General features: G+C 36.9%; 1 protein-coding gene across 1 annotated transcript in view; it reads left to right on the top strand.

The window, feature by feature from the left end:
- SLC39A12 (solute carrier family 39 member 12) overlaps window positions 1–12410 on the top strand; it is a 72286-nt gene extending 59876 nt beyond the window's left edge. The window contains exon 12 of the mRNA XM_045788489.2: window positions 11866–12410. Within this exon, the coding sequence (XP_045644445.2) occupies window positions 11866–11994 (129 nt within the window). The 3' untranslated portion in view covers window positions 11995–12410. The remainder of the gene's footprint in view (window positions 1–11865) is intronic.
- Window positions 12411–13753: the final 1343 nt, after the last annotated feature.

Genomic DNA, 13753 nt, shown 5'->3' with positions numbered 1-13753 from the left:
TCTTTTATCAGATGTGTCTTCGGCAAACATTTTTTTTCCCAGTCTCTGCTTATCTTTTTTTTTTTTTTTTTTAAGATTTTATATATTTAGGGGCACCTGGGTGGCTCAGTCTTTAAGCCTCTGCCTTTGGCTCAGGGTGTGATCCCAGAGTCCTGGGATCAAGCCCCACATCAGGCTTCTCCGCTGGGAGCCTGCTTCTTCCTCTCCCACCCCCCTGCCTGTGTTCCCTTTCTTGCTGGCTGTCTCTCTCTCTGTCAAATAAATAAATAAAAGATTTTATTTATTTATTTGACAGAGAGACAGCGAGAGAGGGAACACATCAGGGGGAGTGGGAGAGGGAGAAGCAGGCTTCCTGCCAAGCAGGGATCCCGATGCGGGGCTCGATCCCAGGATGCGGGGCTCAATCCCAGGACCCTGGGATCATGACCTGGGCTGAAGGCAGACGCTTAACGGCTGAGCCACCCAGGCACCCCAGGCTTATCTTTTCATTTTCTCAATATTGCCTTTTGCAGAGAAGAAAATTTAATTTTAATGAAATTCAGCTTATCATTTATATTTTTCATGAATCATGTCTCTCGTATTATATTTAAAAAGGCATCACTGTACCCAGGATCATCTGTTTTCTCCTTTGTTATCTTCCAGGAGTTTCATGGTTTTGTGTTTTCCATTTAGACCTATGATTCATCTTCACTTAATTTTTGTGAAGGGTACAAGTTCTATGTATAGATTCATTATAGGGTTTTTTGTTTTGTTTTGTTTTGTTTTGTTTTGTTTTTTACATGTGGATGTCTGATAATCTAACACCATTTGTTTGAAAAGACTATCTTTGTTCAATTTTATTATTTTTGCTACTTTGTCAAAGACCCGTGGACTATATTTATGTTGTTCTACTTCTGGCCCCTTAATCTGTTCCTTTGATCTGTTTTTCTGTTCCTTCACCAGTTCCACACTGTTGTAGTTTTATTGTAAGTCTTGAAGACTGATAGTGTCAATACTCCAACTGCATTCTGCTCCTTCAATACTATGGTGGCCATTCTGGGTCTCTTTCCTCTTCATATAAATTCTGGAATCGGTTTGTCAATATCCATGAAATAACTTGCTGAGATTTTGAATGGGGTTGTGTTGAATCTAGAGAAGAACTGACATCTTGACAATATTGAGTTTTCCTGCTCATGGACATGGAACATCTCTAGATTTATTTAGTTTTTCCCTGATGTCTTTTACTAGAATTTTATACTTTTCCTCATAAAGATTTATACTTAGGTTTAGCACTATTTTTGCTGCTAATATAAATGGTAATGTGTTTTTAATTCAAATTCCACTTGTTCATTTTCCTCATATGTAAGAATTGACTTTCGTATATTAACATTGTATCTTACAACCTTGCTATAAACACTTATTAGTTCTAGGAGGGTTTTTTTTATGATTCTTTTGGATTTTATACATAGTTGGCCTTTTTTGGTATTTCTTTTATTTCCTCTTATTCTCTTATTGCACTCACTAGGACTTCCAAATTGATGTTGAAAAAGTGGTGGGACGGGACCTCCTTGCCTTGTCCCAGATCTAAGCAGTAAATTTTCTAGTTTATCACCATTGGGCATGATGTTACCTATAGGCTTTTTTGTTACAGATTTTCTTTTTTTTTATAATATTTTTTTATTATGTTAGTCACCATACAGTGTTACAGATTTTCATTATGAATTTGAGGAAGTTTCTCTCTTTTCCTAGTTTGCTGGGAGTTTTTATCATAATGGGTGTTGAATTTTGCCAGTGATTTTTATGCATCTATTGATATCTTCTTTAGTCTGTTGATGTTGCAATGTAGATCATAGTAATTGATTGTTGAATGTTAAACCAGCCTTGTATAATTGGATAAATCCCACTTGATTGTGGTGAACAGTTCTTTTCATATATTGTTGGTTTCAATTTGCTAATATTTTGTTGAGAAGTTTTGTTTCTCTGTTCATAAGAAATATTGCTCTACAGTTATCTTGCAATGTCTTTAGTTTCAGTATTAAGACATTGCTAGCCTCATAGAATGAGTTGGGAAATATTCCCTCTGCTTCTATCTTCTGGAAAAGATGGTAGAGAATCAGTAGGGTTTCCTCCTTAAATGTTTGGTTGAATTCACTAGTGAATAACCTTTTGGAAGATTATTAATTATGGATTCAATTTTTAAAATAGATACAGGCCTTTTCAGATTGTATGTTTCTTCTTGTGTGAGTTTTGGCAGTTATGTTTTTCAAAGAATTGTGTGTTTCATCAAGATTATCAAATTTGTGGGTATAGAGTTATTCATAACATTTCTTTATTATGCTTTTATTATCCTTGGTGTTTGTAGTGATATCCCTTTCATTTCTGGTATTAGTAATTTGTGATTTCTGTCTTTTTCTTAGTCTGGGTAGAGGTTTTTTGATTTTGTTGAACTTTTCATAGAATCAACTTTTGGTTTTGTTGACTTTCTCTACCGATTTCCTATTTTCAATTTTATTGATATCTACTCCAATTTTTTGTTATTTATTTTCTTCTCCTTACTTTGTATTTAATCTGCTGTTCTTCTAGTTTCCTAAATTGGAAGTCTAAATGATTGATTTTAGATCTTTGTTCTTTTCTAATATATGCATTCAATGCTGTAATTTCCCTTTATTCACTACTTTCACCGACTCCACAAATTGTGATAACTTGTATTTTTATTTTCTTTTAGTTCAAATACTTTAAAATTTTTCTTGACTTTTCTTCATTGACCTTTATGTTATTTAGAATTATGTTGTTTAATCTCCATGTATTTGGGGATTATTCAGCTACCTTTCTGTCATCGATTTCTAGTTTAATTCCATTGTTATCTGAGAGTAGATATTGTATGATTCCTATTCTTTAAAATTTATTAAGGTGTGTTTTAGGGCCAAGAATGTGTTCTATCTTGGTGAATGTTCCATGTGAGCTTGCAAAAAAAAATGTGTATTCTCCTGTTATTGGATGAAGTAGTTTACAGATGTCAATTATATCCAGTTGATTGATGGTGCTCTTTAGTTCAACTGTGATTTTACTGATTTTCTCCCTGCTGGATCTGTCCATTTCTGATAGAGGGGTGTTAAAGTCTCCAACTAGAATAGTGGATCCATCTCTTCTCTTTGCTATTCTATCAATTTTTGCTTCACATATTTTAGCACTCTGTTGTTAGGTGAACACACATTAAGGATTGTTATGTCTTTTTAGAGTATTGAGACTTTTATCTTTATCTAATAACCATCTTTATACTTGATACCATTCCTTGCTCTGAAGTCTGCTCTGTTTGAAATTAACATGGGTATTCTTGCTTTCTTTTGGTTAGTGTTAGCATGATAATATGTTGCATCCCTTTACTTTTAGTCTAAATGTGTCTTTATATTTAAAGTGGACTTCTTGTAGACAGCATAGAGTTGGGTGTTATTTTTTGATCCATTCTCAAAATCCCTGTCTTTTTTTCAGTGTATTTAGTCCATTGACATTTAGAGTGGTTATTGATATAGTTGGATTAATAGCTACCATATTTGTTACTGTTTTCTGATTATTGCCTATTGTTCTTTGTTGCTACTTTTGTCTTCCACAGGTTTTCTACCTTGTGATTTTAATTGGGCATTTTATATAATTCCATTTTGACTCATTTATTAGCACATTAATTATACTGCTTTTCTAGTACTTTAAGTGGTTACTCTAGAGTTTTAAATACACATTTACAAGTAATCCAACTCCACTTTCAACACTGCTTCATGGGTAATAGAAGGACCTTATAATGAAAAAATACTCCTAATCCATCCTTCCCATTCCTTGCATCATAGCCGTCAATCATTTCACTATTCTATAAGCATACATATATATACACACACATAAGCATATATAATCGAATACATTACTGCTATTATTTTGAACAAACCATTATCTGTTGGATCAGTTAAAAATGAGAAAAATAGAAGTTTTAATATTACTTTCACTTATTTACTTTCTGATGCCTTTCCTTTCTTTATGCAGATCCCAGTTTCTGACCTTTGTCATTTTCTCCTCTACAAATTATTTCTTTTAACATTTTTTGCTAGCGACAGATTTCCTCAATTTTTGTGTGCCTGAGAAAGTTTTACTTTCCTTTCATTCTTGAAGGATAAGTTTCGGGGGTACAGAATTCTAAGTCGGTGGTTTTCTCTCTCAACACTTTAAGCATTTCGCCTCACTCTTTTTTTGCTTGCATAGTTTTGGAGAGTTCACATATAATTCTTATCCTTGCTTCTCTATAGGTAAGATTTTTTTTTTTTTCTACTCTGGCTTCTTTCAAGGTTTTTTCTTACCTTTGTTTTTCTAAAGTTTGAAAATGATAAGCCTATGTGTAGAGTTTTTTGTTTTTGTGTTTTTGTCTGTTCGTTTGCTTTGTTTTGTTGGCATTTATCCTGCTTGCTATTCCTTGAGCTCCTTGCATCTGTGATTTGGTAACTGACATTAATTTGGGGAAAAACACAGCCATTATTGCTTTTGATATTGCTTCAGTTTTTCTCTCTTTCTTTTTCTGGTATTATATTACACCATTACACCTACATTATAACTTTCTCCCCATGGTTTGGATATTGTGTTTTGGGGTATTTTTTCTCTCTCTTTTTTTTTCTTTTTAGTCTTTTTTCTCTCTGCTTTTCCATTTTGGAAGTTTCTACTGTCATATCTTCAAACTCAGAGTTTTTCCTCAGCCATGCCCAATCTACTAAAGAGCCCTTCGTTCTTCATTTTTCTTGCAGTGTTTTTATCTCCAACATTTCTCTTTTATTTTTTCTTAGAATTTCCATCTCTCTGTTTATATTATCTTTGCTTATGTTCTCTACTTTTCCCATTAAAGCCCTTACCATATCAATCATAGATTTTTTGTTTTGTTTTTTAAGTTCCTGCTCTGATAATGCCAACTTTCCTGCTGTATCTGACTCTAGTTCTGATAGTTTTCAGTCTCTTCAAACTGTGTTTTTTATTTTCATGTAACTTGTGTTATTTTTGTTGAAAGGATGACGTGATGTACTGGGTAAAAAGAGCTGTGGTAAATAGTCCTTTAATAATGTAGTAGTGAGTTATGGGGAAAAAGGAAGCATTATATAGTTCTTTGATTTGGTCTTGGTCTTTCTGTGAGCTAGTGCTCTGAGATGGTGAACTTCTTGTCTCCTCCCCCTTTAGGTGGAAGAGAATGGCTAGAGGGGGACAAAATTGAGTATTTCCCTCCCATAGGTGGGATAAACTCTGATAAACCCCCAGCAGGTTAGGCTCTGATGAAATAGTTTCTCCTAAGGGAAGTCCTTGTTAAGATCAGAATCCTCCAGCATATTTCAAAATGGCTCCATTATCTTCCTCCTGATAAAAATATGAGGGGATTTCACCCCTAAAATTCACTGGGAGAATTCAGTAGAGCTCCTGGCAGAAAAATCCATGGAAGTGTGGATTAAGACTTAAGACTGGGTGCCCCTAGATTTTTTAACTTTTAGGCTTGTCTACACAAAGCCTCTAATAATTTGTCAATTAGTTTATTGCTCTACCCTGGCACTGGTTTTCACAAAAGTTTCTGCTTGTAGGTTTCTGCTCAGGTAAGTTTGATTCTCTATATATGCTTGTCTTTCTCTCCAATATTTGGGCTGGCCATTTGACCTCACTTTTCTGTCATATCCGAGAAGAGTTGTGATTTTTTCGTTTCTTCATCTTTTTACTTGTTGTTGGATGAGTTGGTAACTTCTAGTCTTGTATGACATACTGGAAACCAGAAGTCTTTGATATTAAATTTTTAAGTGTATAGTTTGCATATGCAAACAGATAATTGCAGATTTGCAAGCCAAATCATGACTTTCACGAACAAATTTCCATCTTGTTCTCAGATGTGGGTCTTCTGCAAGGACACAATTAAGCTCATTACAAATGTGACAGTAAGAGCAGTCCATGGATTATGTGCCCCTAGAGAGATTAAGCATTATTAGGACAGCCTATAAAATAAGTGTCTGAGGTTTTCTCTCTCTTCATATTTCTTAGGAACAAGAGTGGCTCCTGTGAGCAAATGCAAATGTATGCCTAACTCAATGTGCACAAAGGGTTTTAGGGATCTCTGAAAAGAAGATGGTATAAGTCAGTTATCGAGGGAGCTTCATGAATGGAGAAGCAAATCATTTCTCTTGAAAGTTGATAATGCCAAAAACTGCACTCCTGAGAGAGGAAAAATATTTGAATTATAGTCTTACCTTCAAAGGAGACATCATTGAATGTCTTCTGCAAGTGAATGTTGAGTATTTATATTTAAATTGTAAATTTTTCATAATGAAAGGACTCTGATTTTTTTTAGAAGCATCGGATGCTGAACTTCCTTTTTCAGTATGTGTATTTATGATTCATACTGAAAGCAAATGTTGAAATATCTGGTGAGAGATCTTTAACGCCAACAAGAAACAAGTTTCAGATTACAGATGGAAGTAGACAGAGAAGGCTTTGCATGGCAAGGCTCTGAAGATGTATAAAGAGAGACCAAAAATCTTAGTTCTAGAGGGTGTTTTATAGACCATCCTCCTTTGTGATAAGTCTTCCCTCCTATTTAATTAATTCCATAGCACATAACATTAGAATTTATCCATTTTCTTTCCTGATGGGTTCTAACATTCTCTGTGAGCATTCCTTTTAAAACTTCGGCTTGACTATGAATACAGTTATGGGGACTGACTCGAGTGTAAATCATTTACTTAATATCACTTTCTAAAATGTTCAGAAGTTCTAATTAGCACTTGGCCATCGTACTTACATCTCAGTTCGTTAATTAGAATAATTGGGGTCATTATCTGCAGACAAGTCAGTCACTGTGTAGACTTGGTGCATCTCATGGAATTGCTCTCCTGTGTCTGATTCAAATTTGAAACAAAACAAAACAATTGCACGATAAAGAGCTATCTTTTAGGTAAAGATGTTTTTTCTTTTTTCCCCTTCCTCCCTCCCTCCCTTCCCCTTTCCTTCCTTCCTTCCTTCCTTCCTTCCTTCCTTCCTTCCTTCCTTCCTTCCTTCCTTTCTTCCTTCCTAGAAAATTACAGTTCCTTGACTGTCATATATTTTGGTATCCACTGGTTTGAGTTGGGGAACTTGCTAAACATTGAAGGTAAAAAAAAGAAAATTAATTTCTACCTCAAGGTTTCCAAATTTCTGGCAGAAATCTAAAAAATATATCTCTTGCTCTATCTCTGGGCAAAAGTGTTTTGCTAACATTTCTTCTCTTTTTTCCTGACCTTTTTCTTCATTGTTAACATACTCTATCCATCATTTTACCCCCTCTAGTCTTAGGGTATAAATCAAGATCTATAGAATTGTTCAATACAAGACTTTAATTGCCCTAGAGGAAAAGGAAAAGATTTCTTTCTTGAAATCCAGGGGGAAATGAGGAGCAATAAAACTGATGTCAGGAATTTTTTGAAAAGAAAAAAAACAAAATATATACCCTTGAAAATTAATTCATATAGATCTTCATTTTCCTTCAGAATTTACTGACTGAAATAAAAAAAATATGGGTAGATTCAAAGTAAGTGAAATGCTGTAATCAGACATGGTTAAGATTTGGCATTTTACATTTGTATCTCTTGGAAAGACTTTCTGTAAGACTCTCTGGTATTTTGGTATATACCCAAGAGATATTATGATTTATATGTTCATCCATAATCATTCAAAAAAGAGCCAAGTATTGTCTCAAAAGCAAGCTTAGCTGGATTTTCTTACCAAGCCCATTTATGTACAGACATGAAATAAGTTCAGATAGACCATCCAAATTAAGATGACCCATATCAGAGACTATGGACTCTGGGAAACAAACTGAGGGCTTCAGAGGGGAGGGGGGTGGGGGAATGGGATAGGCTGGTGATGGGTAGTAAGGAGGGCATGTGGTGTTATACGCAAGTAATGAATCATGGAACTTTACATCAAAAACTAGGGATGTACTGTATGGTGACTAACATAATATAATAAATAATATTAAATTAAAAATAATAAAATAAAATAAATGAAAAAACCTTAAAAAAAAAGATGACGATATCAGGATGAGACTCTCCTTAAACTTTTTTTGAAATGTTGATTTCATTGTTTCTCCATTTCTATAGGCTTACAAAGTTTTCGTCTTTATTTTAATAGCTTTTTTCAAGTACTTGTTGTCTGCCTTAAAAACAGAACCAAAAACATGATATCTTTTATAACAAAAGCAGCATGATACCTATATGTTGCATAATATATTTTCATTATGTTTTCATCACATGCAATGACTTTTATGTCTGAACATTGTTAGCATTGATATTTCCACTTTTTTCTAATTCAGTAGGAATGTGTTGGTCATAATACAGATGAATTTCAGGTAGAGAGCTGGTCTTTACAGGTCTTTAAATGTCCTTGTTAGAAGGAGGAGGAGAGACAGTAAAGTATCCCCCAAACTGAGAAAGCATGGTGAGAACAGAAAACGAAGCAGACCACTCTATATAGTTTACACAGAATTTTATTCAGGTTAATTTACTGACAGGGGCAATCGGGCAGGCGATGACCCATGACAGCAGCATAGTTATTCTCTGCAAAATCCAGACCTTAGTGCACAGATTATATAGATGGGACACGCTGAAGGTCATTGTCATGAGAGCAAAGGGGTCACATGCACCTCCAAGGGCTTGCATGCACCTAATTGACAGCTAACCTTTAATTAGATCTTGGGCATCACCTGTGCATCAGGAAGGGTAAAGACTACGTTATCTCTAACAGATTCATGGGAGGCCAAAACAAGCTTCCCCCAATCTCAGCCTCGGTGTGCATTTCTAAGGTGTATATTAATCTCCAAGGGGGCCAGAACATGTAGCCCTAAGAGAGGTCCCTGAGAAAACATGAACATGATGGAGGGCCAAAGATGGAGTCAGTATTGTCTGCACTTCTACAGTCCTCTACAGTAATGAGATGAGCTGGCTTCTTGTCCTAGTTCTGATGTCACATCTATGTGACTTTGAGTACGTCCTTATCCTCCTTGAGCCATTGTTTCCTCCTAAAAGGAGTTAATAATTTTATTTCTTGCAGGATTATGAATCCTAGAATCCAAGAGTAAATGGGGCTGTGGGATATAAGAAAGGGCATGATAAAACAGATGTAAATGAAAGTAAGCACTGCATGAGACCCTCAGCCAGAGCATCCTGAAGGACCTCAAGGAAAAGATGAGCTGCTGGAAGTCACACCTACATAGATGGCAAGATACCGCAGAGCCAGTTATTTTGATTAAAAAGTGAAAAGCAGGGATCCTGCTGCAAAACTTTCCAGAAGACATTGCGTTCATGTGAATGGTGGCTCCTGGAGCTGTAAAACATTCATGGTGTTTTCTTGTGGATAATGCCATCTACATATTCAAAATCAGGGATTCTTGGTTTTCTTAATGGGGCTGGGGCCACCGACAGAGCCTGGAAACTCTTATAAACACATTTATTCAATTTTATCATGTGTTACAATAGCTGGTCTATAAACTTAGGCTGGTGAGAAAAACAATAGATCAAACAATTGTTTTTAAAAATTGTGGCATTTTTGGATTTAGTCGGGACAGAAACTGACTGAGATTATGAAGGAAGTCCCAAGATACTAACTTAATCTCTGCAGTTTTGTATCTTAAACATTTTGGCTATTAAATCTACCTAATCAAGACCTACTTCTTTCCAACCAAAGGCCCCGAGTAGACGTTTGAGACAAAGACAGAACTTAGAAAGTGAGCTTTCTAAAATGTAGGTTAAAACATAGATGGTTTGAAAATGCATCTCAAGTTCTAGCTGTTGAACTATTTTCACCTCCATGCTTTGTATCTTGGCTGAGGTATTTTTCTCAACAATTCACTAAAAACAACCACGATGGTTCAGTCAATGATTATATTTTAGGAGTATTTTCCCGCAAAAAAATCTTTTTAGAACTTACTTCCACTTCATCAGAGATGAACAACAGCCAGGTGGCCCTAGACACAGTAGACATAAGATGAGCTGTTAATTCATCCACATCTTGAGGGTGAATATTAACGATCTTGCTTGAAACCAAGGAGGAGAGGCAATTACATAATGTCAGTGTATTTGGAAATAGACTTAATCAAACTTTGAGCCTTTATGTGACCAGAGATGGCATAATTATGTCTCAAAGATGGTCTGATAGACAAATGATTGAGACAGAAGGAAACTGGTCACCTATGTTGTCTGGCCTTAAAGTAAATGCTTGGAAGTTGCTTACAAACTATTAAGAATCCGATGTATTAGATAACTCCAATACCTGTATCTTGTTAATCCCACAAGAGTACCTTCAATTGCCAGCTCTTTGGGAACAGTCTATGGATTTTCAAAATGTCATTTTAAATTTATAATAGATAAGAACCATACAGGATTACTCTAAAGTAGTATGGTTAAGCTTATTTTTCAACATGGCAGAAAAACACCAAAAGGACACATAATTGTTTAAGGTCATCCACCCAGGACAGCATTTCTGGATCCCACTTTGCGTTTTGGTCCACTGCTCAATGTTAGGGTGTGAGATAACAGGTCACCAAAGTCCTAATCTTCATCCTGTCCATTTCTCTAATTAAAAGGGAGAAACATCCATCTCAAGCATACTCCACGAGGACATTCGGGATGCTCTTGTACAGACATAAAAATCAAGTCAACCTAGAAAAAGAATATATCGACTTTTGATTGCCATAAAATCTAAAACCCTTGCCTATTTTATAGGTTTTACCCTTTTCTTGCTGTAAATAGCCCAGTAGTTCTCAACCAGAGGTCATTTTTTTTTTACCCCCCAGGGACATGTGACAACATCTGGAGACATTTGTAGTTGTCACAACTGGGGTCAGAGGTAACAGCTGACATCCGTCAGGTGGAAGCCAGCTGAACATCCTACGACAAACACACAGAAGATCCACCGTAACAAAGAATTTTCCAACCCAAAACGTCAATAACGCCATGGTCCAGCGAAGTCTTCTCTCCATTTTGACCTAAGCCAGTTTCCCAATAGAAACCACTATGTCATGCAAGAGATACAGTCACTCCCACCTTCTCAGGATGAGGGATTCAAGGGAGCATGAGACATGACCGGGATGAAAGCTGTAGCACAGGGAATACGGTCAGTGGTATTCCAGCCTTGTAAGGTGACAGACCGTCGCTACATCTGTGGTGAGCACAGCATAACGTATAGAGATGGGAAATCACCATGTTGTACACTCGAAACTAAGGTAACAATGTGTGTCAACTGTACTTCGATTAAAAAAAAAAATACAAAGAGGTTTAAAAAAAAAAAGGGAACATGTTGAGATGCTTTCCCCCAGACGCTCACGAGAACATTTTCTCCTACATGGTGTTAAAGGCATTCCACTAACAAAACAGCTGCCACTTGCCTCTCCGAGAGTAAAATACAGCCTTAGGGCGTGATGTGTTCATTGTTCTAAAGGTCAGGAAGACCTTGGTGATCTCTTTGAAAGGAAACAAATATGTGCTTCGTAACAAGGAGTACATGTAGCGGCTTCATAAACCTAGCAGAACAGTCAGAAATAATACTTTCAATCTATTTATTTCACATAAGCACTCTCTGAAAACGAAAGAAGGGTTGGGTTTGATTTCAGCTGATATCTATGTCATTTTAAGACTTCTGGCAACCCGAGGATCCTTCTAACCACAGTCGAATGACTTAATTTATCTTACATTTTTAAATTTTAGTCAAGAGTAGGTATTAAGCATTTTGTAACTGTTTTGGGAATTTGAAAGGTTATTAAGTTCTGAATAACAGAGTCTCTCATGTTTTCCCACCAAACTTTTCCCAGCAGTGAGTATATCTGGATCTTATTCTGGTTTTTCGTTCTTTTTTTAGCTTCCTGAAATGACTCATGTTCAAACACGGCGACCCTGGTTGATGTTTCTCCTGCAGAACTTTGGATTGACCCTCGGTTGGCTTTCTCTCTTACTGTTGGCTATATATGAACAAAATATTAAAATATAAGTTAAGAGTCTCCAAATCCTTCAAAACTGAATTTATATGGCTTCATTCTGTTTCTTTTGTTGTACTCTAGGGTGGCTTGTAAATTAAGCATTTTTATCTTCAAGGAAGGGTGTGTGTCTTGTAGTTCATTAACTTATTAATTTTATGATGCACTTTTGTTTTAGGATATAAATGTCAGGTGGTCCTCAGCTGAAATTTTGGTATCAGTGCCCAGCACCATGGTGGAACTCCTATCTTTTTTAGTAATTAGCAAATTCTAAATTAATGCTGGTAAACTTTCAAACAATATTGTTTTGCCAATAAAGAATATTTGTAGTGTTTGAAGTGGACAGATGCCTCTTGGGATCAAATGGGCTGCAACTTCTCTGATGTCAGTAATATTTTTCTTCTTGCAAGACGAAAAACCATAAGCAAAATAAATGACAAACAAATGTAATAAAGTCTAGTGTTGATGTGATGATTTGAATGACCTTCTGGGGTGTCAGATTCTGAGTCAGTTCTTGCAAAACCAATATAGTATGGTTCATCTGGAACCATTATCCACTGGCTCATAAATGCTTATAAATCAGCAAACTCAGGAAGCCGAAAGGATAATAGATCAGCATTCTATCTAATCACCAAATGAAATCTGTTCTAGGTAAGGAGAAATGGAAACAAAAAGGGAAGTTAAGAATTTTTTTTTTAAGTCAAAAAGCTGGAATGAGGCCGTAGATCAGTGCCTAAACGCTCACAGATTCCACAGAATGTGTCTATGGATAGAATATTACTGACGATGTGACATAGCTTATATTTTTCTGAAAAAACCCAAACATTATTTCAGTAGGTATGTTCGTGAAATGTGCAAGCCGCATTACTGATAACCCAGCAAAATTATTAAAATAGAAAATAACCCTGGCTTTAGTTATTTTTCTTGGAAAACAGAGGCCTAATAGTTTTCTTATTTTTTTAATGATATATCTTGACAAGGGAAAAAGCCCATTTTACTGCCAAAATGACTCACGGCACTCGATCAAATACATCCCTTCTGCCTCTTTCTTACCGGTAGACCGATGCCCTTTGCCACGTCCCACCCAAGCGCCATCTTTTTCAACCGCCTTTATTTGATTTCAAAATGAGGCCGGTTTCTTCCTCAGTTGTCGTTAGAGCTTGACTTCGGCGGGCCTCCTGATACAGTGCAGGAGTTCACAGATGGGGGCCCGCGGGAGGATCGACTGGACGATTAACTCAAACACAGAACGTTCGTCTCCGACCCGAGAGTTTCTGATTCGGAAGGCCTGGGCGGGGCTTAGAGACTTTGATTTTGAACGACCTCCAGCTGATACCGAGGCTGCAGGTCGGCCCCCCTGTGAGCTCCACTGGTGCGGGAGAGTCAGGCACACCTGGCTTCCAGAAAGAGCGGGTAAACAGCCCTGTTGCTCAAGAACCGGGTGATTCTGATCGAGCTGATGATCACCGCAAACGTCGTGCGGACGGGCGTTCCTAGGTTGAGACTCCTGTCCCTTCGCCTCCTTGCCTGCGAGCGTCGGATCAGGACAGGGGTCCCCGGCTGAGGAGTCCAAGGAGGGGCGCTTTTACTTGGATTGGCCTTAAGGTAAGCGGACCTGACACACCGAGCTTTGCCTTTTGTTACAGAACCTAGTAATTTGTAGGTGAACGAAAACGCCTTCGTGCAGGTCACCACGGCGTGCGGGTCGCTTACAGGAAGCACCTGGCACCATCTGTGTTTCTGTTTTTATAAAAAAATTCGGATGTTGACATC

The sequence above is a fragment of the Ursus americanus genome, chromosome 31 (genome assembly GCF_024610735.1).
Source record: "Ursus americanus isolate L20-20 chromosome 31, mUrsAme1.1.p, whole genome shotgun sequence".
In the NCBI taxonomy this organism is placed as follows: Eukaryota; Metazoa; Chordata; class Mammalia; order Carnivora; family Ursidae; genus Ursus; species Ursus americanus.
The sequence above is the reverse complement of the archived record's forward strand: the minus strand, read 5'-3'. Positions and strand labels throughout refer to the sequence as shown.